At 45.4% G+C, this 25,801-nt stretch overlaps 1 protein-coding gene across 1 annotated transcript in view; it reads left to right on the plus strand.

Moving 5' to 3' along the window:
• Window positions 1-25,801, plus strand: part of txlnba (taxilin beta a) — a 53,903-nt gene that overhangs the window by 17,985 nt on the left and 10,117 nt on the right. Inside the window, exons 3-8 of the mRNA XM_043695335.2 lie at window positions 4,521-4,612; window positions 13,795-13,965; window positions 14,663-14,857; window positions 17,308-17,427; window positions 19,865-19,939; window positions 24,649-24,741. Of these exons, the coding sequence (XP_043551270.2) occupies window positions 4,521-4,612; window positions 13,795-13,965; window positions 14,663-14,857; window positions 17,308-17,427; window positions 19,865-19,939; window positions 24,649-24,741 (746 nt within the window). The remainder of the gene's footprint in view (window positions 1-4,520; window positions 4,613-13,794; window positions 13,966-14,662; window positions 14,858-17,307; window positions 17,428-19,864; window positions 19,940-24,648; window positions 24,742-25,801) is intronic.

A 25,801-nucleotide genomic window follows, 5' to 3' on the forward strand; every position in this document is an offset into this window, starting at 1 on the left:
CACACCCCTTCCTATTTATCTCTCAGCCCCCTTCTGCATCTCTGCCCCCCAGTCCTCCAACATTCCTGATGGAGGGCTTATGCCTGACACATCGATTCTCCTGCTCCTCGGATGCTGCCTGACCGGCTGTGCTTTTCCAGCACCACACTTGTTGATATAACTTTCCAGCCAGCTTCTAAAATACATCTTGTAATAAATCCTTTTCAATTTTATTTACTGGTTTTATTGAACTACTCAGATGCTGCTAAGAGAGAGGACGTCAAACACCAAAAGAGGACCCAGACTCCAGTTAAATGTTGGCGGACATTACTGTGATACAGATCCTATCACACATGTCTAGTTACTAAACTAAAAGTGCCCTTTACTAGACCCCTGCTGAAATTTCTTTGCCTCAAACGTTTTGCCGTCAGAGTTGGCAAACATCTCCAATTGCTGGAGACTGAATCTGCCTCCATCAGGAAGTGCAATCCACATCCAGTCGCTGCTTAAAAGGCTATGACAACGGATGAATGGGCACCGCACAACAATCAACAGACAGGAGGGTTCCCTCCTAGTCGGGGAACACTTCAGTGGTCCAGGACATTCAGCCTCGGACCTTCGGGTGACCATCCTCCAAGGCGGACTTCAGGACAGGCAGCAGCGAAAAGTGGCCGAGCAAAGACTGATAGCTAAGTTCGGTACCCATAGTGAGGGCCTCAACCAGGATCTTGGGTTCATGTCACATTACAGGTGACCACCATTGCACTATACACACACACAGGCACTCCTATACACACATACACATGGACACACACATATACACAGACGCGCACACAGACACCCACACATACCCTTACAGACACACACACTCCCACACTCACACATGCACCCCCTCACAGACTTAAGACACTCTACACTCACTACACACACACATACACTTTCTCACACTCACAACCCCCTACCCAGACAGACAGACAAAGACCCACATGCACACATATATTTTGTGGGGTGAATTTGTACTTGCAGGGTTACATTGTACTTTGCACAAAAACTGCATGCATTCATGTAGAACTCTGTTATCTCACTTTTTAGATTAGAATCAATCTAAACATCATGGCATAGACAGAGAACACAGGGGGCTAACACCTTCAACATATTGTCTAGCTATCACCATTGTTAACAGCTAACCTGAGAATGCAACTTTTTTTAAAAAAGGTTTTGTGATTTACACATGAAAGAAGTGAAACTATCATAGTATTCAAACAGATGAAAGACTTAGCAATCAATTTTTCAATGTATAATTTCAGTTACATCACACTGTAAACTTTTGCTATAAATTCTGCGTTTTAGGATTGAGTCCTCCACTATCACCTGATGAAGGAGCAACGCTCCGAAAGCTAGTGTGCTTCCAATTAAACCTGTTGGACTATAACCTGGTGTTGTGTGTTTTTTAACTTTGTACACCCCAGTCCAACACCGGTCTCTCCGAATCATGGTTAAATAGGTTTTCTTCAAGTCACCATTGATTCCATTGGCAGTCACCTTGAATCAGTGATCTCTGATCCTGAACCCTTCTCCCCGTCTGCTCTGTCCGGACCGCACAAGATTTGCACCATCTCTAACAAGCTACCCGCCCACCTTCTCCTTCAGAGAAAGGAGACCTTCCTCCCATCCAGCTTAACCCCATCCACCCTCCCCCTCAACCCCCTCCCCTTTAACAGCACTCCCCCTCAACCCTCTCTCCCTTAACCCCATTCACCAACCCCCAACACCCTCCCCCCTTAACCCCATCCAGCCTCCTCCAACACTGTCCACCTTAAACCCATCCCGCATCCCCCTCAACCCCCTCCACCTCAACACCATCCATCCTCCCCCAACCCACTCCCCCTTAACCGCATTCACTCTCCGCCCTCAACCCCCTCTCCCTTAACCCCATTCACCCTCAACCCCCTCCCCTTAATCTCATCCACACTCCCAACACCCTCAACCCCAACCCCCTCTCCCAAACCCTCCCCTTTAACCCCATTCACCCTGCCGCCAACTCCACCCCTTCAACCCCATTCCCCTCAACCCTTCCCCCCAACCCCATCCACCCTCCCACCTCAACCCCCGCTCCCCTCAAACCTGTCCCACTCAATCCTATTCCCCCCCTCAACTCCACCATTAACCCCATCCACCTCCCCCTCAACCCCATCCCCCCAACATTCTCCTCCCCTCAACCCTCTCCCTCCTCAATCCCATCCATCCTTCCCTATAACACCCTCCCCCCCAAACCTCTCCCCTCTCAATACCCTCCCCTTCAAAACCCTCCTCCCCTCAATCCCCTCCTCCAACCCCATCCACCCTCCCCCCAGCCCTCTTCCCCCTCAACCGCCTACCCCCAACTCCATCCACACTTCCCAAACCCCTCCCCCTCAATCCCATTCCCCTTTTCCCCTTTCAACTCCCTCTCCCCTCAACTCCATCCACCCTCTCCCTCCCCCATCACCCACCAACACAAATTGGTCGACTCACAACGACAGATGACTGTTATTGCCCCCCCTCCAGGGTGGGTGGGAATGAGATACACAGCTTCTGTGAGCCATTTAAATGGTGGGGGGCAAGCACAAAAAACAGCCCCGAACGGCCTTTCTCTGTCCAAATGCCCCTGTGATCCTGTCGTCTCTGCCTTCAGTGAGTTTCCTTAACTTCCTTCCTGATCGATGGGCCTACCTTCTCCTCAATGCATTGTGGAGTCTTTCATTTCACAAAAGATTGTCCACACATGTTTTATTTTCCATTGTTGAGACACCTCAAGCAAACAACATAGCTATGTTTCCAATTTAAACTCCTCGGGCAACTGTCTGTGTGGAGTTTGCACACTCTCCCCGTGTCTGTGTGGGTTTCCTCCGGGTGCTCCGGTTTCCTCCCACAATCCAAGGATGTGCAGGCCAGCTGAATTGGCCATGCTAAATTGCTCACAGTGTTTGGTGCATTAGTCGGGGGTAAATATAGGGTAGGAGAATGGGTCTGGGGGGGTTTACTCTTCGGACGGTCGGCGTGGACCTGTTGGGCCAAAGGGCCTGTTTCCATAATATAGGGAATCTAATCAAAGAATCTAAACCCTCTGTTGCACCTCGCGGAGCCTCCTTCACCAAGGTCTCTGGGTGTTCTGAGTGTGGTTGCTTTTCTCTCTATCTCTCCAGGTATTTCTTACCAGCTCCTGAATAAGGTTTTTGAGTGCTGAGCCTACCTTATTGCTGCTTCCATAGCTGCTACAGTCTTGCATTTCAGCTAATGATTAACTGTCTAAGATATGATGCAGGAACAGCAGCAGACCACTCAGCCCATCGAGTCTACTTCACCATTCAATGGGATCATCTGATAATCCTCAATTCCACCATCCTGCCTTTTCCCCATAACCCTCAATTCTATCACTAATGAAAAATCTATCTCCACATCAGCCTGTGTTTTCTTAAAGTGAAAATGCTCTCAAAGAAGTAAACTCACTTGCTTTTTGTTTATTTTTTTCTGGGTCTCAGGTTTCTTCTCCTTGTGGTAAGGGTCAGGTTGGCAATAATTGTGTGGTTTTATCCCACAGAAAAGATTTACAAGGATGTTGCCAGGGTTGGAGAGTTTGAGCTACAGAGAGAGGCTGAACAGGCTGGGGCTGTTTTCCCTGGAGCGTCGAAGGCTGAGGGGTGATGCTATAGAGGCTTATAAAATCATGAGGGGCTTGGATTGATAAATAGACAAAGTCTTTTCCCTGGGGTGGGGGAGTCCAGTACTAGAGGGCATAGGTTTAGGGTGAGAAGGGACAGATTTAAAAGGGACCTAAAGCCCAACGTTTTCACGCAGAGGGTGGTGCATGTATGGAATGAGCTGCCAGAGGAAGTGGTGGAGGCTGGTACAATGACAACATTTAAAAGGAATCCGAATGGGTATATGAATAGGAAGGGTTTAAAGGAATGCAGGCCAAGTGCTGGCAAACGGGACTAGATTAATTTAGGATATTTGGCTGGCATGGAAGCGTTGGACCAAAGGGTTCGTTTTCGTGCTGTATGGCTCTATGACTCTCGGACAATATGAAACTCTTGGTACCTCACCAGTACGTGGTAAAGGTTGGTTGGGGTAGGTCACTGCCACTAATCCTCCTTTGTCTTTGTTTCTCCTGGACCTATCTAGTGATGGTCAGTAGAGAATACAATGACATAGAGTATCTACAGAAGAGATACTGTTCTTGAATAACAAGAAGGTTTAATACATGAGAACAAAAGGTACAACGATTTTTGGTTAGACAGAATGACTAGGAACGTAGGGAGCTAGGACACATCCATCTGCTCCCTCCAAAAGCTACAGTGTAACCACCAACCCCACAGAGTGAGTGCAATATCAGTAGAATGGGTGGAGCCAATTGAAAATGAACATTAACCCCTTCAGAGCCATGACCTTATACAACAGTATGTTCTGTGGTAATTTTTCTCCATGCCAGTCTACATGTTACTGCAGCCAGTGGGCATGTTGCTGAAGTAATCCTGTTGCCTCTTTCTTTTCCAACACAGGGAAGGAAGTTGCCGCTCTCATGCAGAACCTGAGTAAAACCAGCTCACCTGAGGAACGTCAGGATGCTCTCATTGGCAAGTACGCTGAACTGGTCAGTAACCTTCATGTTTTTACCTCTTCCCTTATAGCGAGACAGTGCCAGAGTAAGGAAACAATCCTTGGAAACATTCCCAAGTTACCAATTCATTTATTTTTATTCATTCACGAGATGAGGGTGTCGCTGGCTAGGCAGTATTTATTGCCTGCCTCTAATGCCCCGAGGGTAGTTAAGAGTCAACTACATTGCTGTGGGTCAAGAGTCACATGGAGGCCAGGCCGGGTAAGAATGGCAGCTTTCCTTCCCTGAATGTTCTTAGTGAACCAAATGGGCTTTTCCAACAATTGCCAATTGGATTTATGGTCATCATTAGACTTCTAATTCCAGATATTAATTGCATTCAAATTCCACCATCTGCCATGGTGGGATTTGAACCTGGGTCCCCAGAACATTATCTGGCCTCTGGAGGAACAATCCCATGATAATACCACTAGGCTATTACCTCCCCTTGTTAACCTGGGGCACCAGTATCTTTAAGCTGTTTAACAATGAGGTACTTAGAAACCTTGGAGTGCAGGTTCATAGCTCCTTGAAAGTGGAGTCGCAGGTAGATAGGATAGTGAAGAAGGCGTTTAGTATGCTTTCCTTTATTGGTCAGAGTATTGAGTACAGGAGTTGGGAGGTCATGTTGCGGCTGTACAGGACACTGGTTAGGCCACTGTTGGAATATTGCGCGCAATTCTGGTCTCCTTCCTATCGGAAAGATGTTGTGAAACTTGAAAAGGTTCAGAAAAGATTTATAAGGATGTTGCCAGCATTGGAGGATCTGAGCTATAGGGAGAGGCTGAACAGGCTGGGGCTGTTTCCCTGGAGCATCGGAGGCTGAGGGGTGACCTTATAGAGGTTTACAAAATTGAGGGGCATGGATAGGATAAATAGACAAAGTCTTTTCCCTGGGGTCGGGGAGTCCAGAACTAGAGGGCATAGGTTTAGGGTGAGAGGGGAAAGATATAAAAGAGACCTAAGGGGCAACTTTTTCACGCAGAGGGTGGTACGTGTATGGAATGAACTGCCAGAGGATGTGATGGAGGCTGTTACAATTGTAACATTTAAGAGGCATTTGGATCGGTATATGAATAGATTTGGTTGGGATATCTGTTCGGCATGGACACGTTGGACTGAAGGGTCTGTTTCCATGCTGTACATCTCTATGACTCTAAGACTCTACTTCACAAATGTAACTGCAAATGTTGCTTGACATTCCACACATGGGGAGACAGTTGTGATAATGCTGGTCAAATAATGGAGAGGTCCCGGGGGTGGGGGGGGGGGAGGGGGGGGGGGGGGGATGTGGTTTCAAATTCCACTATAGCAACTGGCCAAATGCAATGAATTAAACTTTTAAAAAAGAATTTGGAGTGAAAAATTAGCCTCGGTGATGGTAAAATAATCATCAATTGTCACGAATATCCATCTGGTCCTTGTCTGGTCTGGCCTACACATGACTCTAGACAACAATGTGTGTCTTAATTGCTTTTGAGGGATAAGCAACAAATATTAGGATTGTCACTGAGATGATGCTGTTGCATTCGAGAGGTTATTTTTGTCCTGGTTTTCTTTTCTCAAAGAGAAATTGTAAGGCAAAGGTAGCGAGCTGTATCTAAGAAAGCAAACAATTTGTGAGGCTTTGGGGAGTTTTTTAAAGCAGCCTGGGTGTGGCTGGCTCTCACAGACCATGCTTTCTCGTTTTTATTTATGCTGTAGAGATGTTGGTGTTGGACCGGGATGGACAAAGTCAGAAATCACACGACACCAGGTTGTAGCCTAACAGGTTCATTTCAAGTCACAAGCTTTCAGAGCACTGCCCCTTTGTCAAGTGAAATCCAGGAAGGAGCAGTGCTCCAAAAGCTTGCGATTTCAAATAAACCTGTTGGGCTGTAACCTGGTGTCGCGTGACTTCTGCCTGCTACTCTCTCTGAATTTTCTCTCGATGTGTTTTTCCTCCCAGATTGGAGAACTGCGCGTGAGAATCTGTGTCTTTTAACTACGTTGTTTAAATCAATTGTGTTTTGCTTAATGTTGAGTAGTCGACCAGCCACATTGCATCTGGGACAGACACTTCATAATTGCCTTTAAAAGAAGAAAAAGATAGGCTACCTTCTAAAATATTTTGAGGAGGTCTGATCTGGTCCATAACATAAGCAACAGCTAAACCTTTTTAAAAAACCATTGACCAGATAGAGATCAATGGCTGATAATAACATCCCCTTTGTGACCCAATGGCATGGAATACAATTGTAGCTCCCCCTGGTAAGGTTATTCACTTTGGAAGCAAGAGGGCAGACTACTGCCTGAATGGCTGTAAGTTGGGAGAGGGGAGTGTACAGGGGTAGCTGCGTGCCCTTATACACCAGTCGCTGAAGGTAAGTATGTAGGTACAGCAGGGGGTAAAGAAGGCCTTCATTGAGAGAGGTTTCGAGAACAATCGCAGGGATGTGTTGTTGCAGTAATACAGGGCCTTGGTAAGGCCACACCTATTGTGTATGGTTTTGGTCTCCTTTTCTGAGGAAAGATTCTCTTGCTCTCGAGGGAGTGTAGTGAAGGCTGATTCCGGGCATAGCCAGACAGATGTATGAGGAGAGATTGTTAGGATTGTCTTCGCTGGAGTTCAGACGAGTGAGGGGGGAGGGGGAATCTCATTGAGACCTATAAAAGGACTAGAGACAGGGTAGGTGCAGGGAGGATGTTCCCGAAGGTGGGTCCAGAAATCACAGTCTGAGGATTCGGGGTTGATCATTTAGGATGGAAACAATGAGACCTTACTTCACCTAAGGAGTGATGAGCCTGTGGGATTCATTACCATAGGAAGTAGTTGATGCCAAACATTGAATGTACAGAATGACCACAATACTCGGGGAGTCGGTTTCAGCGGCTTCAGTTACCCGTGGTTTACCACGGCCTGAACATATTGCAGGGAACGTTCTAGAACCAGGGACCAGGGGCTGCTGGGAAGGTTGATTGCCCATTTAAATGAATGCGTTTGCACCTATCTGCGGTTTTAGGCTTCTGCGATAGGTCTTGAACCGTATCCCCCATGGGTATGGGGGGACTACGGTATCCAAGAGGCAACTAGAAATAGCACTTGGGGTGAATGGGATCAAGGGTTATGGGGAGAAAGCAGGATTAGGCCAATGAGCTGGACGATCAGCCATGATCGTGATGAATGGCGGAGCAGGCCCGAAGGACCGAGTGGCCTCCTCTTGCTCCGACCTTCCATGTTTCTGTGGTTCTATGTAACTGTAAGCCTGATTAAAGTGATTGAACATCAACAATTCCCTCTGTACAATTGTGGGATTCACCGTATACGACTGGGAAAGAGCACTTAAAATAATCACACAACAACAACTGCATTTATATGGTTGATAAAGGTAGGTCCTGAAGTGCAGCTTAAAGATGGATGAAGAATTAGAGAGGCAGAGAGTTGGAAAATGAGCTCTAAAACATAGGGTGTTGGTAATCAACTTGGTGATGCTTGGGGGGATCACAGTGGGGTTTGTAGGACTGGGGAAAGAAACACGGATATTAGTTAAGATACAGTTTAAGGTAAGTGGGTAAGGAGTAAAAGGGAACCTGAGGGGCAATGTTTTTGCACAGAGGGTGGTACGCATATGGAATGTGCTGCCAGTGGAAGTGGTTGAGGCGGGTACATTAACAACATTTAAAAGGCTTTTGGACAAATACATGGATAGGAAAGGATATGGGCCAAGTGCAGGGAAATGGAGTGAGCATAGATGGATATTTTGGTCAGCGTGGACTAGTTGGTGCCAAAAGGCCTGTCTCCGTGCTGTAGGACTCCAAGGCTCTAGGACTCTATGACTTGGTTGGATAAAACCACCACAGAAAAGCTGAGGTTCAAGAGGATCATTTCTTAATGGGACATGGGCGTCACTGGCTGGGCCACCATTTATTGTCCATCCCTACTCATCCTTGCTGAACTGCCTACTTGAACCGCTGCAGTTTCCGCACTGTAGATAGACCTACGATGCCCTTAGGAAGGGAATACCAGGATTTTGACCCAGTGACACTGAAGGAATAGCGATATGTTTCTGAGTCAGGATGGTGAACAGCTTAGGGGGGACCTTGTGGGTGACAGCGTCCCCCATATATCTGTTGTCCGTGTCTGTCTAGAGAGAGGCAGTCGTGGGTTTGGATCTTTGGTGAATTTCTTTCTTCAGGGCAATTAGGGATGCACAATAAAAGCTGGCCTACAGCCAGTGACGTTCAGATCCTGTGAACAAAAGGATCAAAGGAAAAGGCTGATGACTGAAGCTTTTGTTCCTTTGAGGGGGTGAATCGCCAACTCCAATTCCTTATATTACCACGTTCCCTTTCTTATTGCAATGAATGTATTTCTGTTTGAGAGTGTGTTTGCATTATAAGCCGGTATCTCCCTGTTAGTTCCAGAAAACTAAGCTGCCAGACCTGCTGAGCTTTTCCAGCAAGATATAATTTTGTTTCTGATTTACAGCATCCACAGATCTTTAGGTTTTTATCTCCATGGTTAGTGCCTGGTTTGTGACACTGGGGAGGTTTGACAAACAAGTCATTGTCAAATAAGTACTTTACCACTTGGATTGGAGTATCTATGCTCTTTCTTTTGTTTTGATATAGTTAGTCATCATTTGAGGATATTTTCTCTGAATCCATCAATGCCACTGTGTCATTGGCATGACCACTGTGGCTTCTATAGCTCACAGGTGCCACCACCAGGGATGTGGAGGTACTGCAGCTGCTGGTCATAAAAACTCATCTTTCAAATTTAAAAATCATAGAACACCGGGTTATAGTCCAACAGAAGGGCTTATGCCCGAAACGTCGATTCTCCTGTTCCTTGGATGCTACCTGACCTGCTGCGCTTTCCCAGCAACACATTTTCAGGTTTAATTGGAAGCACTAGCTTTCAGAACGCTGCTCCTTCATCCGGTGGTTGAAGGAGCAGCGTTCCGAAAACTAGTGCTTCCAATTAAACCTGTTGGACTAAAATCTGGTGTTGTGTGATTTTTAACTTTATACACCCAGACCAACACCGGCAACTCCAAATCATCTTTCAAGTGACCACACTCACCAAAGGCAATTTTCAAAACCAAAACTCTACATTGACAAGGAGAGTAAAAAAAAGAGTTCAGTGAAAGAACACTAAAAGAGAAACAGTGAACCATTAGATCAAGGTCCTGTCTGGACTCTCTGGTGAATATCAAACACACCCTGCTCTGTATTTGAAGAAGAGGCCAGGTATTCTCAGGTGTCTTGGAATTGATTGATCTCCTCAGTCAACATCCCAAAAGACTATCTGGTCACTACTGTGATAAATTATTTATGTTATGTATATCATTTGAGGATTGGATTTTGAAATAGAGGAAGAAGGTTGTGGGTCAGTTCTGTGAAGATAATCTTTTGGTTACAAGGTCAGAAAGCTTTTTTTATTATTCATTTGTAGGATGTGCGAGCTGGGCCAGTGTTTATTGCCCGTCCCTAGTTGCCCCCTTTCTTGAATCACTGCAGTTCACCTGCTGTGGGTTGACCCACAATACCATTCGGGAGGGAATTCCAAATTTTTGGTCTAGCGACTGTGAGGGAATGGCGATATATTTCCAAGTCAGGATGGTGGGTGGCTTGGAGGGGAACTTTGAAGCAGTGATCTAAGTACATCAATTCCACGCAGGCATGTGACTGCAGTCTACTGCCTGATGAGCCCTCTGTAGTCTTAATGGATGGAATGTTTAAATTGTTGAACTTATGACAGACCAGAACAATCATTAGTTTTTGGCTTTTGAGTTCAGTTTGGAAGAAACAGGAGTTCAGTTCAGAAGGGAGGATAGTTTGCATTAGCAGATGGATCAAGCTTTTAGGTTGTGCAAACAAGTGATTCTCGCAGAAGCGTTTTAGTTTGTGAAGCTTCCAAGCCAGGAGAGTTTGGAAGAAAATCTTCAAATTGTTAGAACCACAAAGGTTTAAGCCTTTGTGAAAGTTTCAGGACTCGAAATTGTAAAACTGTCTCTGCAATCCAAGGAAAGAAAATTGGAAGAAGACAGTTAAGGAAAAGCTTGAAAGATGGGAGAGAGAAATTTCAGTGGAATTCAGTGTATAATAGAATAATAAAATAAAGAATTGTGGATGCCGGAAATCTGAAACAAGCAAAAACAAATTGCTGAAGAAACTCAGCAGGTCTGGCAGTATCTGTGGGGAGAGAAACATCATAGTGTGAGGATGTTCTATATACCCACAAAGATATCATTGCAAACCTGGACTGCTTAGCTTCTAAGCTTTGGAACTGAATTTGAGTCCAGTGAACCTTCCTCAGAACAAAAGGATAAATACAAGGATAGTGTTGGGACACAGTTTGAAACTTCTGCGTTGCACTTTGCAGAATCTTTCCAACTCACTTTAACTGATTGTTTTTTCTTTCTCTTTTACCTTATAAACTTATGTTCTGTTTCTAAAGAATATGAACAAAAAACAACTCTGACATGCAACTGCAGAAATGAAACTTATGACCTATCAAGCCAGCTCTCATTCTGGGATCTGATTTGTACAGAAATAGCATTAGCTCAGACCATGACATAATCACATTGCTTTCTGTGCACAGATTTACTGTGATGTTTCTTAGATTTCAATAGTGAGTATACATGAAAGATTTTTAAATCCCTTTAAGGGGATGTCAACACCACTGGTCAAAGCCTTTGAACTCAGCAGCTTGTAAAGCCATGGCAAAGGGTCGTTAAGAATCAACTCCATTGTGGAGTACTGTGTTCAGTTTTGATCACCTTGCTATAGGATGTTATTAAACTGGGAAGAGTGCAGAAGAAATTTACAAGCAAGTTGCCAGGACTCAAGGATCTGAGTTACCGGGAGAGGTTGGACAAGCGAGGACTGTTTTCTTTACAGTGTAGGAGACTAAGGGGGGATCTTATAGAAGTGTATAAGATCATGAGAGGCATGGATAGAGTGAATGCACTCAATCTTCTTCCCAGGATTGGGGAATCGCAGACTAGAGGTCAGGGGAAAGAATAAAAGGGAACCTGATGGGCAACATTTTTTACACAGAGGGTGGTAGGCATATGGAATGTGCCACCAGCGGGTGAGGCAGGTACATTAACAACATTTAAAAGGCATTTGGACAAATACATGGATAGGAAAGGTTTAGAAGGATTTGGGCTATGTGCAGGGAAGTAGGGTTACTATGGATGGACATTTGGTTGGCATGGACCAGTTTGGTGTAGGACTCTATGATTATGATTGTGACTGTACATTGCTATGGATCTAGAGCCTATAGAATCAGATGGGCTGTCGATTAATCTATGATCACTGTGACTGAGACAAACTTCAATTTCAAATTCTGGAATCTGCAGTTAAGCCTCAAGCTCTTAATCTCAGAACTGAAACTGCTTGAACTTCAAACACTAACCATAAACATGTTAAATCCTGGTTCTCAATACCATCCAGGAGCTCCCACAAACTACAGCTTTGACTCATCACCTTTACTACCATCATTAGCAAGTTTTAACTTGTAAATATATTGTACACTTATGGATCTTGCTTTTTTCAGAAATTTTATTAATTTTACCATCAAGTTAAATGCTTTCTTAAAACTTAAAAAGGGAATGGACCTTTGAGATCTTGAAGAAGATTTGTAGCTCAGATAGTGGATCAGGTTGTCAGTGTGCTGGCTGAGCTGGTGAGTTTGTTTTCAGGCGTGCACCCAGACCAGATACTCAACTACAGGAGCAACCATCCCAACTCCCACAAACAGTGCTGCAATAGGACACTATTCAAACAAGCCACAACACACTGCAGTACCCTGCAACTACGAGAAACCAAGGAGAAACACCTAGATAACGTATTCAGGAACAACAGCTACCCAATAAAGTGCAGTCCGCCGATTCCTATACAACAGACCTAACCAGGAAGACACATTCGGCCCAGACGCTCTAGTCACGCTACCACACATCAAAGGCATCTTAGAGATGACTACCAGACTACACCGGCCCCTAAGTAGCCCACAAACCTACCACCCCACTGAAATAGCTCTGATGAATTTAGAGGAGCCCGTACTCACAACCACCAGAATGAGCGTCATATATAAAATACCCTGCAAGGATTGCAATAAACATTACATCGGACAGGCGGGCAGGAAACTAGCCACCAGGATACACAAGCACCAACTACTCACCAAAAGACATGACCAACTATCACTGGTATCCATATACACAGACGAAGAGGGACAGGCTATGGATACATCCATCCTGGGACAGGCTAAACAAAGTCACATACGGGAATTCCTAGAGGCCTAGCATTCAAGCCGGAACTCCATTAACAAACATACAGGCTTGGGCCCCATTTATCAACCTCTCAGAAACAGAACTGGAAGTGATATCACCCACTACAACAGACCAAGGCACATAAATAGCAAATGGTTCAGAACACTAGTGCTTTACCGGAGGCTCACTGATGATGTTACTGAGCATGGTGACGAAACATCTGAGAACAAACCCATCAGCTCATTGAGTAACCTGTCAACCAGAATAGACCTTAAACACCTCCCAAACATTTAGTTTCTTTTCCCTCCAGGAAGGCAGGAGGGGTAGAAAATCAAAAGCAAACATACATGTCCTCTTCTACTTTTTGCCAACTCCCCAGTCACTAAGCTCCCAAGTTTGTAGTCTGTTCCCTCAGTACAGTCAGTTGTTGTGGCTGTAAAAAATAACTCTGTGTTAAAAGACAGCTGAACTGATGCTAGGCTGGACCTATCTGAGTATTAATGTGTCACTGAGAAGGGGATCATTGGTGTTTTCCTGGTAATCTCCAAAGATTCAAAAAGTGTGGTGCTGAAAAAGCACAGGCAGCATCCGAGGAACAGAAGAGTCGACGTTTCGAGCACAAGCTCTTTCTCATAATCTCCAAAGATTCCCAGCAATTCCAGCATTCTCATTGTTGCCTGACACTTCCCAACATTTCCAGGTGATCATTGGCATTCCCCAGTGATGGAATATCCCTGTATCCCCCGGAGATCCCTAGATGTCCCAGTGATCCCTAGTGATTGCTGACATTCCCGATGCCCTTCTGAGGTCACAGGGGAATGTGTTTCCCCTGTTATCCCAGAGCAGTGCAGTGACAGAGCGAGACAGTGATCATCAGTGTCCCCTGCCGCATTTATCGAGATTTCTCTCTGGCTGCAGCTGGAAGAGTACCGAGGAGAACAGAAACAGAGGAAGCTGTTACAGAGGAAGCTGGATCACCTGAGCAGGGAAAAGGACCAGCTACAGAGTGAGCACAGCAGGGCAGTACTGGCTCGAAGCAAACTTGAGAGCTTGTGCCGAGAACTCCAGAGACACAACAAGACTCTCAAGGTGAGTGGACCCAGGGAGAGGCTGGGTCAAAGGGACTCGCATCAGGAACAAGTGCAAACACATTAAAAGGTGGCTTTGTAAAATACACACACTGTAGTCTAAACCTCATTGACACATCTCATTTGGCCCATTGATCTGCTAAAGTGAAGGGAAGGATTGGGTGTTTAAAATGTCACCTCAAAAATATCACCACTTTGACAGATCTCAGATCTGGATCACAAAGGGGACAGAGTCGATCCCACAGGGGAGTAAGTGGATCTTAATGGTGTGGGGAATGGATCACACGGGGAGAGAGTGGATTATACAGGGGAGTAAGTGGATCTTAATGGTGTGGGGAATGGATCACACGGGGAGAGAGTGGATTATACAGGGGAGAGAGCGTATTTTATTGGTGCGAGAAGCAGATCACACAGCAGAGAGAGTGGATCACACAGGGAAGACTGTGGATCTTATTGGTGCGGAAAATGGGTCATGCAAAAGGGACAGTAGATCATATTGGTGCGGGAAATTGATCATACTGTGGAGAAAGTAGATTGCATTGGTGTGGGAAACTGATCACATAGTTGAGGGAATGGATCACATGGCTGAGGGAATGGATCCCCCAGTGAGGGAGTTGAGGGCACGAGGAAATGGGAACTGTCGACACATGTGCCTTGCTGTCTGTTTGTGTGTACCCTGATCCCCATTCCTTGAGCAGGAGGAGAGTTTGCTGCGAGCGAGGGAGGAGGAGGAGAAACGGAAAGAGGTGACGAAACATTTCCAGGACACCCTGGTGGATATCCAGGCTCAGATTGACCAGCACAGCCAGAGGAACATCAAACTCTGTGAAGAAAACACTGAGCTGGCCAACAAACTGAAAACCATCATCGAGCAGTATGATACCCGAGAGGAGGTAACACACTCCCTCATTCACACTTACACACTCACTCATACACACTCTCTCACACATTCACACAAACTCACTCACAAACATACACACACACTTTCTCACACTCACTCTCTCTCTCACACTCACACTCTCATACACTTACAGCACATTCTCTCACACTCACACTCCCCCACACACTGGGTGACATGGTGGCTCAGTGGTTAGCACTGCTGCCTCACAGCACCAGGGACCCGTGTTTGATTTCACCCTCAGGTAACCGTCTGAGTGGAGTTTGCACATTCTCCCCGTGTCTGTGTAGGTTTCCTCTGGGTGCGCTGGTTTCCTCCCACAGTCCAAAGATGTGCAGGTAAGGTGAATTGGCCATGAGAAATGCAGGGAAATTACAGAGTTGGGTAGGGGGGTGGGAATCTCTTTGGAGGAATGGTGTGGACCTGGTGGACCAAATGGTCTGTTTCCACACTGTGGGGATTCTACTCTATGACTCTCACACACACAGACAGGGATATACACACATTCTCACACCTGGGATCTGTGGTACACCTAGCAGCCAATGCTAACCACTGTTGGTCCGATTTCTTTCTGGATTTACTGCACAGGATGAAATATATAAAAGGGTGTAAAGATAACAGCCTCGATTTCTCAATGGGAACACAGTCTTTGCCCAAGTGTAGGTTGGATTCCGCAGAAGCTCTGAAGTAGCACCTCTTCTTGAATTGACCCAGAATCTGAAACTTCCAATGGCCAATCAGTTGATGTCTGGAAAGCTCTGAGAAAGTTCCTAAATCTGAGAGACTTTTGTTTCACCCTTCTGAGCAATATCTAGGAAAATCAGAGCAGTTAAACTTCCTCGAACTTTAAACTGACACCTGCACTCAGCTACACTGACCCTCATGAGTCCCTACAGAGACTAATCCTAAATTTATCCCCCAACATGAACATCAGATACCCCTGTCCTCAACCCCAACATCCCAGAGGGTCAACACTGTCCCCCCATTCCAAAATAACTTACCACACTGACTCCCACCCCCTGAATCTCTTAAAACAATTCCCCCAACTCATCCACCCACACACACACACTCTCACACTTCCACACTCACATACACACACACATGCATACACACACAAAAATACAGATGCCAGTTCCCACCACTGCCACCTCCTTTCTTTACCCCACCGCAACCCAACCCTGCCGCTCAACATGACCTCCTTATCTACCCCCAAGCAGCCACCCAGTCTCTGATCCACCACACACCTGCACCCACCTTCCACCTGGCACCAATAACTCTTCGCCCACTTGGCACCCCATACTCTCACTTACCTGGCTCTTTCAGCCTCTCACTCACCAGGCATCCCTGCTCTCCATGACCTGGTACCAATACCCTCTCATTTACTTGCCACCTACACCCTTTCACTGACCTTGCACCTAACCTGGCATAAATATCATTCATTCAGCACTCTCTCCCTCAACCACCTGTCACCTCTAACCCTCATCCACCCAGCACTCTAACCCCTCATCTATGAGACATTATACTCCCTCACTCATCTGGGACCTTACCCTTTCACCCACCTGCCACCTGACCTCCTGAATTACTTTTACTCCCTTAACTTCTCCCAGGGCCCATAAGCCACAGGAGATGGCAGCTGGGAAAGAAGGAATGGGCGTGTGGATTCCTGGATTTATCCACACTGCTTCAGGCCATGGGCCTTGACATTAGCACGATAAATGTTCACTCTGAGATAAGGCAGAATGAGGAATTAGCACCAAGATCAGGATACCAGTGCCAACTGAAATACATCATTTTAAATTCTCCGTTGACTTTTCTCCCAGATGTTGCTCACTGCCATGTGAAAGGGATTGGGCACCAATATCCTGTAGCAAAAGAAATCTCCTGGCTTCACCTAGTCTGGCCTGCACATGACTCCAGACCCATAGCAATGAGGTTACCTCTTCACTCTAAACATGGTTAAGTAGGTCCCTCAGTTCAAGACCAGCTAGCGACGCTCAATATAGGAAGGTCCTATGTAAATGATCTATAGGAAGTCCTCAAAGCTCAACAATGATCATGAAATGACATTGGAAATCAGGAATACCACACACTCCGAACATTCTGGAACATCCCCCTCTTCATTAACGTTGGGATCTCCCTGTGCCTCTCTGTTTATTCTCCATTCCTTGTTACAGAAGGATTTCAATCAGTGAAGTCCCGCCTTTAACGGCTGAAGGGAGTTCACAGAAAGGTGGTGAGCATAACACTGGCAATACCCAGCACCCATTTCCCATCGGCTGTTAGTAATCCTGCCAGGTCTCCAATGGTGGGTGGTCTAATGAACCCTGATCAAAGGGTCACAGGGCTGCAGGTTTGGGTGGTCAGGATTTGTTGATCTCCCGAGCCAGTCACGGCCTGTTGGTGGGGTATAGCCATTGACCATTTTGCGTGTGGTCTTTCCTCCAGCACTTTGAAAAGGCCTTCAAGCACAAGGACCTGCAGCAACAGCTGATGGATGCAAAGCTCGCACATGCACAGGAGCTGATAAAGGAAATGGAGGAACGGCATCAACGAGAAAAGGACTATGCAAGTATTGGCCAGTTACTGGTACACACGGTGGTCTCTAACTATGGGAATCCCTAGGACCTGATCAGGTGTACCCTAGATCTCTGTGGGAAGCTAGAGAAGTGATTGCTGGGCCCCTTGCTGAGATGTTTGTATCATCGATAGTCACAGGTGAGGTGCCGGAAGACTGGAGGTTGTCTAACGCGATGCCACTGTTCAAGAAGGGTGGTAAGGACAAGGCAGGGAAATATAAACCAGTGAGCCTGACATCGGTGGTGGGCAAGTTGTTGGAGGGGATCCTGAGGAACAGGATGTACATGCATTTGGAAAGGCAAGGACTGATTAGGGATAGTCAACATGGCTTTATGTGTGGGAAATCATGTCTCACAAACTTGATTGAGTTTTTTGAAGAAGTAACAAAGAGAGTTGATGATGACAGAGCAGTGGATGTGATCTATATGAACTTCAGTAAGGCGTTCGACAAGGTTCCCCATGGGAGACTGATTAGCAAGGTTAGATCTCATGGAATACAGGGGGAACTAGCATTTGGATACAGAACTGGTTCAAAGATAGAAGACAGAGGGTGGTGGTGGAGGGTTGTTTTTCGGACTGGAGGCCTGTGACCAGTGGAGTGCTACAAGGATCGGTGCTGGGTCCTCTACTTTTCATCATTTATATAAATGATTTGAATGTGAGCATAAGAGGTATAGTTAATAAGTTTGCAGATGACACCAAAATTGGAGGTGTAGTGGACAGCGAAGAAGGTTACCTCAGATTACAACGGGATCTTGATCAGATGGGCCAATGGGCTGACGAGTGACAGATGGGAAAGCAAATCTGAGCAGGACTTATACACTTCATGGTAAGGTCCTGGCGAGTGTTGCTGAACAAAGAGACCTTGGAGTGCAGGTTCATAGCTCCTTAAAAGTGGAGTCGCTGGTAGATAGGATAGTGAAGAAGGCATTTAGTATGCTTTCCTTTATTGGTCAGAGTATTAAGTACAAGAGTTGGGAGGTCATGTTGCGACTGTACAGGACATTGGTTAGGCCACGTTTGGAATATTGCATGCAATTCTGGTCTCCTTCCTAGCGAAGGATGTTGTGTAAATTGAAAGGGTTCAGAAAAGATTTACAAGGATGTTGAGGAATTGAGCTCTCAGGAGAGTTTGAATAAGCTGGGGCTGTTTTCCCTGGAGCATCAGAGGCTGAGGGGTGACTTTACAGAGATTTATTAAAATCATGAGGGGCTTGGATAGGATAAATAGACAAAGTCTTTTCCCTGGGGTGGGGGAGTCCAGAAATAGAGGGCATAGGTTTAGGGTGAGAGGGGGACGATATAAAAGTGACCTAAGGGGCAACGTTTTCATGCAGAGGGTGGTGCATGTATGGAATGAGCTGCCAGAGGACTTGGTGGAGGCTGGTACGATTGTAACATTTAAAAGGCATTTAGATGGGTATATGAAAAGGAAGGGTTTGGAGGGATGTGGGCCGGGTGCTGGCAAGTGGGACCAGATTAGGTTGGGATATCTGGTCAGCATGGACGCATTGGACCAAAGGGTCTGTTTCCGCGCTGTACATCTCTAGGACCCTAATTAGTGGTTCAACCAATTATTAGACAACCAAACGCCCATAAAAAGCAGCACAGTGGCTCAGTGGTTAACACTACTGCCTCACAGCACCAGGGATCCGGGTTCAATTCCACCTCTGGTGACTGTGTGGAGTTTGTACTTTCTCCCTGTGTCCAAGTGGGTTTCCTCTGGGTGCTCTGGTTTCCTCTCACTGTCCAACGATGAGCAGGTTATGGTGGATTGGCCATGGGAAATCGTCCATTGTGTCCAAGGATGTGCAGGCTAGCCATGAGAAATGCAGGGGTACAGGGATAGGGTGGGTCTGGATGGGATGCTCTTCGGAGGGTCAGTGTGGACCCAATGGGCTGAATGGACTGCGTCCATGATTCTTTAAAAGTAAAAGAACGTCACAGAATCAGACTGCCCGAAGTAGGAAATCCCTGTACACTACGGATGTGGTCAGCACTGCAGCCTTACCTCCAGACAGTATCTGTAAACTGATAGACCAGGATCACAGGTATCTGTAAACCAACATATCTGGATCATAGGTAGCTGCACTGAAGGATTTGCTATTGCCTTCGTTGTAACAAAAAAGGATTATGTCCTTGAGGTCATAATATCATTCCACAACCTGCAACTGGGAGGAGGGTGAGGGCGAGGAAGGACAGGATGCTGGAGGAGCGTCTCAGGTCCCTATGTTGCAGCCATTAGGAGATGTGGGTGGGACAAGCATGAGACATCTTTTCCTTGCCATCAACACTTTACAAGATACACAGTCATGTTGGGTCCCAAATATTTTCCTGAAACATGGGTGTTCTTGTTCTTGAGAAGGTGAAATTTGGATTAAAGTGATTGTTTGAGGCGTCTCTTTCTCTGTCTCTCTTCAAACAGCTGCTCAATCAAGCATCTGAGTGGAAGGTGCAAACCAACATCATGAAGGAACAGGAAACCCTGCTGCGAGCCCAGGTGAATTGTGTACAGGTGTCTGGGGACTCAGACAGAGCTCACAGACTGAAATTTAAACTCCTTACATTGTCATGATCATGATCCACCTGGAAATTACACAAACACACACTGTATTCACAGACAGTGGGCTTTTTCAATCAGTTCTGTATTGTCTGACAGGGATGGAAGGTAGACTCTTTAGGAGAAGCTAAACAGGAATAAGCAAGAGGCATAAAAATGCGTTTTAATGATGCTGGCTGGGAAATAACTATCAACCACAACACCAGGAAGAATTCACTGGCTGTTTTCAAAAGGTGCCATGGGATCTGATTCAAGCAGGTCAAAGAGATCTCCGTTTTATCCCTGCACCAGAAAGAAACAGCACCTTCAGCAATGCAGCACTCCCTCAGCCCTGTACTGGGGGATGTCAATCAGAACACAAGGCTCAACTACCTAAAGTGGAGCTTGAACTCACAATCATTAAGTGTAGAGGCAAGAGCACTGCCTGGAGAGCCACATTGCAATGCTGCAAGCTTCCCACTTGTATTGTTATTATTATTGGCCATTTTCCTGTGTCAACTGTGTTTTGTGATGTCAACAGTCACAATATGGCAGGACATGTCCACCATGTGGCTCTATGGAACAGGTTTCTAAACTCACACATAAATCATTTCCATCAACTGGCCAACTGGTTTGGTACAACAGTTCACCACAATCCTGGGTACATAAAGTCTGCATTTTGTTTCAGCTGCATTTTGTTTCAACAATCTCAAGATAAACTAAATTGTTTTGCAGGCACCTCTGTACAGTATAAAGCACTGATTCCCACAGCAACCAAATCAGCTGTTTTAGTGATGTTCAGGAGAGATAGTTATCAGCCAGCGCATAGGCAGAACTTCCCTCCTTCTCCTAAAATAGCATTGGTAGGCAGGGATTGTTTAATATCTCATTCGGGAGACTGTATCTCTGACAGTGCAGCACTCCCTCAGTACTGCACTGTAAGCCTGTGTTGTTTTTGCATTCTGTTCTTTGCATCAGCCCACAACCCCTTGGACTCATGAGACAAGCATGTTACACACCGAGCACAGCTACTACCTAAGCTTAACATAAATCCTAAAGCATGTGATTTAACCACAATGGCCATTAGCTTTATTGTATATTTTACATCTCAGATCTCTGTAGAGATTACGTTAATTTCTATGCATATGTCATGTTTTATTCAGTGTTTAAAATGTCTCCTTCATAATTATAGCCATTTCTTGCACTTTCTACAATTTTATTTACGTTTCTTGGACTCTACATCTGGTCTTAACCACAGTAAGCATCAATAGAAGAGATACGTAATCAAATACAGAACAATTGAACACTACAGCTTGTAACATTGTTATTGCAGGGCTAGGCTGCCTGATTGTATTAATGTGCAAAGTTTAAAGTAATCAGAGTTTCTCTGTCTTAATGGATCCAATGCCAATGTAACATTGAGAATTGAGAGATTCCAAAGATTCACAATCTCCTGCTGTCTCACCAGGCAGGCTAGCTAAAAGTAAATTTCTACATTCACATTGCTCATTCCCAATTAAATATTTTATGGAATTCTTGAACTGTTGCAAGAGTGACTGCTGAAGGAAGGAAATCTGCCTGGTGGGTGAGATAGTATTATGGGCAGTAAATGAAGGTTACAAGGATGCGACATTTGAGCTGATCGTTTTCATATGAACCAAACGTTGTGGGAAATGGGTGATGACATGGGGTACTGCTGCAATTGAAGGGCTAGTGCTAGGACAAGCCTGGTGAGCTCAGTCAAGATCATAAGAAATAGGAGTTCAACGTGATTTCAAGCTGAGAAATAGGTACATAGCCCCCCTTGCAAGCTGCGAGTGGATCAATTTCGAAATAACCAGCAGTGAACGCTTACTCTTAAACAAGATCAAGGTTAGTTTATTACACTGTTGTAAGCTATTTAAGTTAAAGAGATGAAATTACTACTAAAGGCATACAAGGATGAGATGCAATCAGTAGCTATAACAATCTTTAGGATTCCAATGCAAGCTGTAGATTGCAATTGAATGTGTAGAGTGAAGGTCAGAGGTTGAGGAGTTGTGTTCAGCAGCTGGATGGTTTCTGTAATTGAATTAGTTTGCCTTTATGGTCAATAGAGCAACTTGAGGGTTCCTTAAAGGTTCAGCCGGTATGAATTTTGAATAAGTTTTGTTTTGGAAGGACAGGGGTGACTCTTCGTCCTGGGCAGCTTCTTCTGTAATTCCCGGAACTCCAATCTCATGTGCAGTTCACAATTAGCTCAGTCAAGAACAGCGACCGAAGCTGTCTTCATAGTTTCTGCTCAGATCGCTGCTCAAATTGGCCAGACCCATAGAATCATGGAAGCAGCGGGAGGAGGCCATTCAGCCCTTCGAGCTTACTCCACCATTCATCACAATCATGGCTGATCATCCAATTCAATAGCCTAATCGTGCTTTCTCCCCATAACCTCTGATCCCATTCGCCCCAAATGCTATCTCTAGCCGCCTCTTTAATATATTCAATGTTTTGGCATCAACTTCTTCCTGTGGTAATGAATTCCACAGGTTCACCACTCTTTGGGTGAAGATATATCCCCTCATCTCCATCCTAAATGGTCCACCCCAAACCCTCAGATTGTGACCCCCTGGTTCTGGATGCACCCACCATTGGGAACATCCTCCCTGCATCTACCATGTCTAATCCTGTTAGAATTTTATAAGTCTCTATGAGATTCCCCCCTCACCCATCTGAACTCCAGTGAAGACAATACTACCCAGTCAAGCTCTCCTCAAACATCAGTCCCACCATCCCCGAGATCAGCCTGGGAAACCTTCACTGCAATCCCGCAAGATACGAAACGGAACAAAACCCAATTTAGCTGCTATCTCAAACTGCTAAATGATGCTTCGATATAAGACATTGGTTAGCCCAAGTCTATAACATAGTCCTATCCATTGCCTTTTGACTCGGTTAATTAACTTTCTAACCACATCAGCTGTTCACTTCATCAGCTCCAACTCTCCTGAGGAGCTACTCAGATCTCTAGGGATGACGCTGAGTTTACGTTTAACTTTGCTGAAACATTCACTGAACTTCAAACATCTCTTGCGATCCTTCTTAAGGTAGAGATGGCCAGGATCCAAATGCAGTCGTGACCACGAGAGAAGCCGGGTTACTTTTGAGATCCATGCTTTAAAGCCCCTATCAGCCATGATCCTATTGAATGATGGAGCAGGTTCAAGGGTCTGAACAGCCTGCCCTTGTTCCTATTGCTATTGCTAAGTGACTATTGCTACCAAACATATAAAATTATAACTACATCTTTGTGACAGCCCATCAGGTCTGCTCATGCTGCTGTGGCTGATCAAATTTGGCCTTAATTCTATTTTCTTCCGTGTCTAAGTTGGTGGAGGAGGCAATTTTGTCTTTAGCTTAAAGGCTCTTTGACTCTTCTTCCTCCTCTCTTGTTCCGTCCCTTAACTGAAGGAGGCAGTTGGCCGGCCAACATTGTCACCTGACAAGGACTGACCCCTGACCTCCGAGCACTTGTGAACATTACCTGATTTCTAGGGGCTGCAAGTTTACACTATGTCAGTCATAGCATCCATTTGAATTGTTCCAGCAAGGTACACAGGGCAATGATTTTCAGTACTCAGAGAAGCACAAAGGTCATTGTCCCCTTTCCCACCTTCACCTGAAGATCAGTTTTCTTTTTTTTTGCAAACAAAACCTTTAGTTTCTTCACAAAAGGCAAAGAACTGTGGTTGCTGGGAATCTGAAGCAAAAACAGAGTGTCAGAAAAACTCTGCAGTTCTGGCAGCATCTGTGGAGAGAGAAACAGAGGTAACATTTCCAGTGCAGTGACCCTGTGTCGCAAAACATTAACTCTGTTTCTCTTCCCATAGATACTGCGAGACCTGCTGAGTTTCTCCAGCACTCTCTGCTTTTGTTTTATTTTCTTAAACCTTGCATTGATAACTGTTACATGTGGTGCCAGATAGTTCTTAGATGTAAGCCCATGCAACACAGAGATCCTTGCAACCTTTATTGAGTCTTCTTTGTGTCCTTGTTCCCTCAAGATAGGTCCTGTCTTATGAGAAGAAAATAACTCACAGGAAGGATATTATTAAGCTGGAGAGGGTTGAGAAGAGATTTACCAGGATGTTGCTGGGTCTGGAAAGTTTGAGTTATAAAGATAGGCTGGATAAGCTGGGTCATTTTTCAGTGGAGCGTAGGAGGTTGAGAGGCAACCTGATAGAAGTTTATAAAATAATGAGGTGTATAGATAGAGTTAACGGTAGGTGTCTTTTCCCTCAGATGGGGGATTTCAAGACGGGAGTGGCACATTTTTAAGGTGACAGGAGAAAGATTTTAAAAAGACATGAGGGGCAATTTTATTTGCAGAGGATGGTCTGAATGCGGAATGAACTTCCTGAGGAAGTAGTGGATTTGGGTACAATTACGTTTAAAAGACATTTGAATAAATACATGAATAAGAAAAGTTTGGAGGGATATGGGGCAGGAGCAGGCAGGTGGGACTAGTTTAGTTTGGGATTATGGTCGGCATGGACTGGTTGGACCGAAGGGTCTGTTTCCATGCTGGACAACTCTACGACTCTATGACATGAAATCTCATGCTACACAGAAAAAGAATCTCAATTCCTAATTCTCAGAGCTGATCCACATCCTCTCTCTCTCTCTCCCCCCAGCTCAAGCTGTATGCTGAGAAGTTTGAGGAGTTCCAGGGGACACTGACAAAAAGCAACGAAACATTCAGCAACTTCAAACAGGACATGGAAAAGGTTAGCAACTCTGAAATTGATTGAGGGCAGTGACAGATCATTCAATTTCCAAGCGATGGAAGGCAGGATCCACACAGACTTTGCTACTTGCCCTGATTTGGGAAGGAAGAGGGATTAATTTGTGAGGCTTCCAGGTGCAAAGACTCTCTGATGGCGAATGTGGGTCTGAGCACAGAGGGTTAAGAATGGCATAGCCCTCCGCCTCTTAACAAAGCTCATGAGCTGCATTTCATGCAAATTCTTCCTGAAGTCTTAGTGGTCTTAACCCTTGTGATAAGTGTGAATGTTTGTCATCTGGAACCATAGCGAAAGAAATAAATAAATTGCATTTATATAGCAACTTTTGCAAGACACATCAAAGCGCTTTAAAGCCAATGAAGTATTTTGTGAAGTGCAGTTAATGTCGTAATTTGGAAACGCACGCAGGAAGACCTCACCAAGAGCAATGCGAAATTGACTAGCTCCATCTATTTTAATGATGTTAATTGAGAAGTGAGTACCTCGAAGGACACTGAATGGGTGTCATCTCACCTTTCCTTTCAAATATTTCCCTGGGGATCTTTTTGTATCCACTGGAGAAAGGAGACAGGGCCTTGAGTCAATGTCAACGCCCCTGACGGTGACGCACTCGCTCAGTATTGCACTGGCAGCATCAGTCTGGGTTACTTGTTCAATAAGTTCGGATTGGAACTGTGTCTGACAGTCCACTCCTCCCTCTGAGCTGAGGGTCTTAGCCACTGTAGCCACTGTTTGGGGTATGGTGGTATGTTTCCACATAGTTTCACTGTCTATGTTGTTGGCACGCTGGTGATGCTACAATTTATGTTGATCTTTGTTTAACAGTTTGGAATATCAGAGTCCCCAATATATGAAGCAGTGAGGGTGGTGCTGACACATCAGAGACACATGTTTAACTGAAGGCAGGAGGGCGGCAGTCAATACAGAAATAAACATGCAACAGGCCTCATGGTCAGACTGTCAATAGACTGAAGTCTTAATTGGACCCATTTGCAAAGAGAGAGAGAACGAAAGCCAGACCTCTAATAATATCGAGCCTTTC

This window comes from Chiloscyllium plagiosum, unplaced genomic scaffold (genome assembly GCF_037043375.1).
Source record: "Chiloscyllium plagiosum isolate Xiang-an unplaced genomic scaffold, Cpla_swu_hap1 HiC_scaffold_10, whole genome shotgun sequence".
NCBI lineage: Eukaryota > Metazoa > Chordata > Chondrichthyes > Orectolobiformes > Hemiscylliidae > Chiloscyllium > Chiloscyllium plagiosum.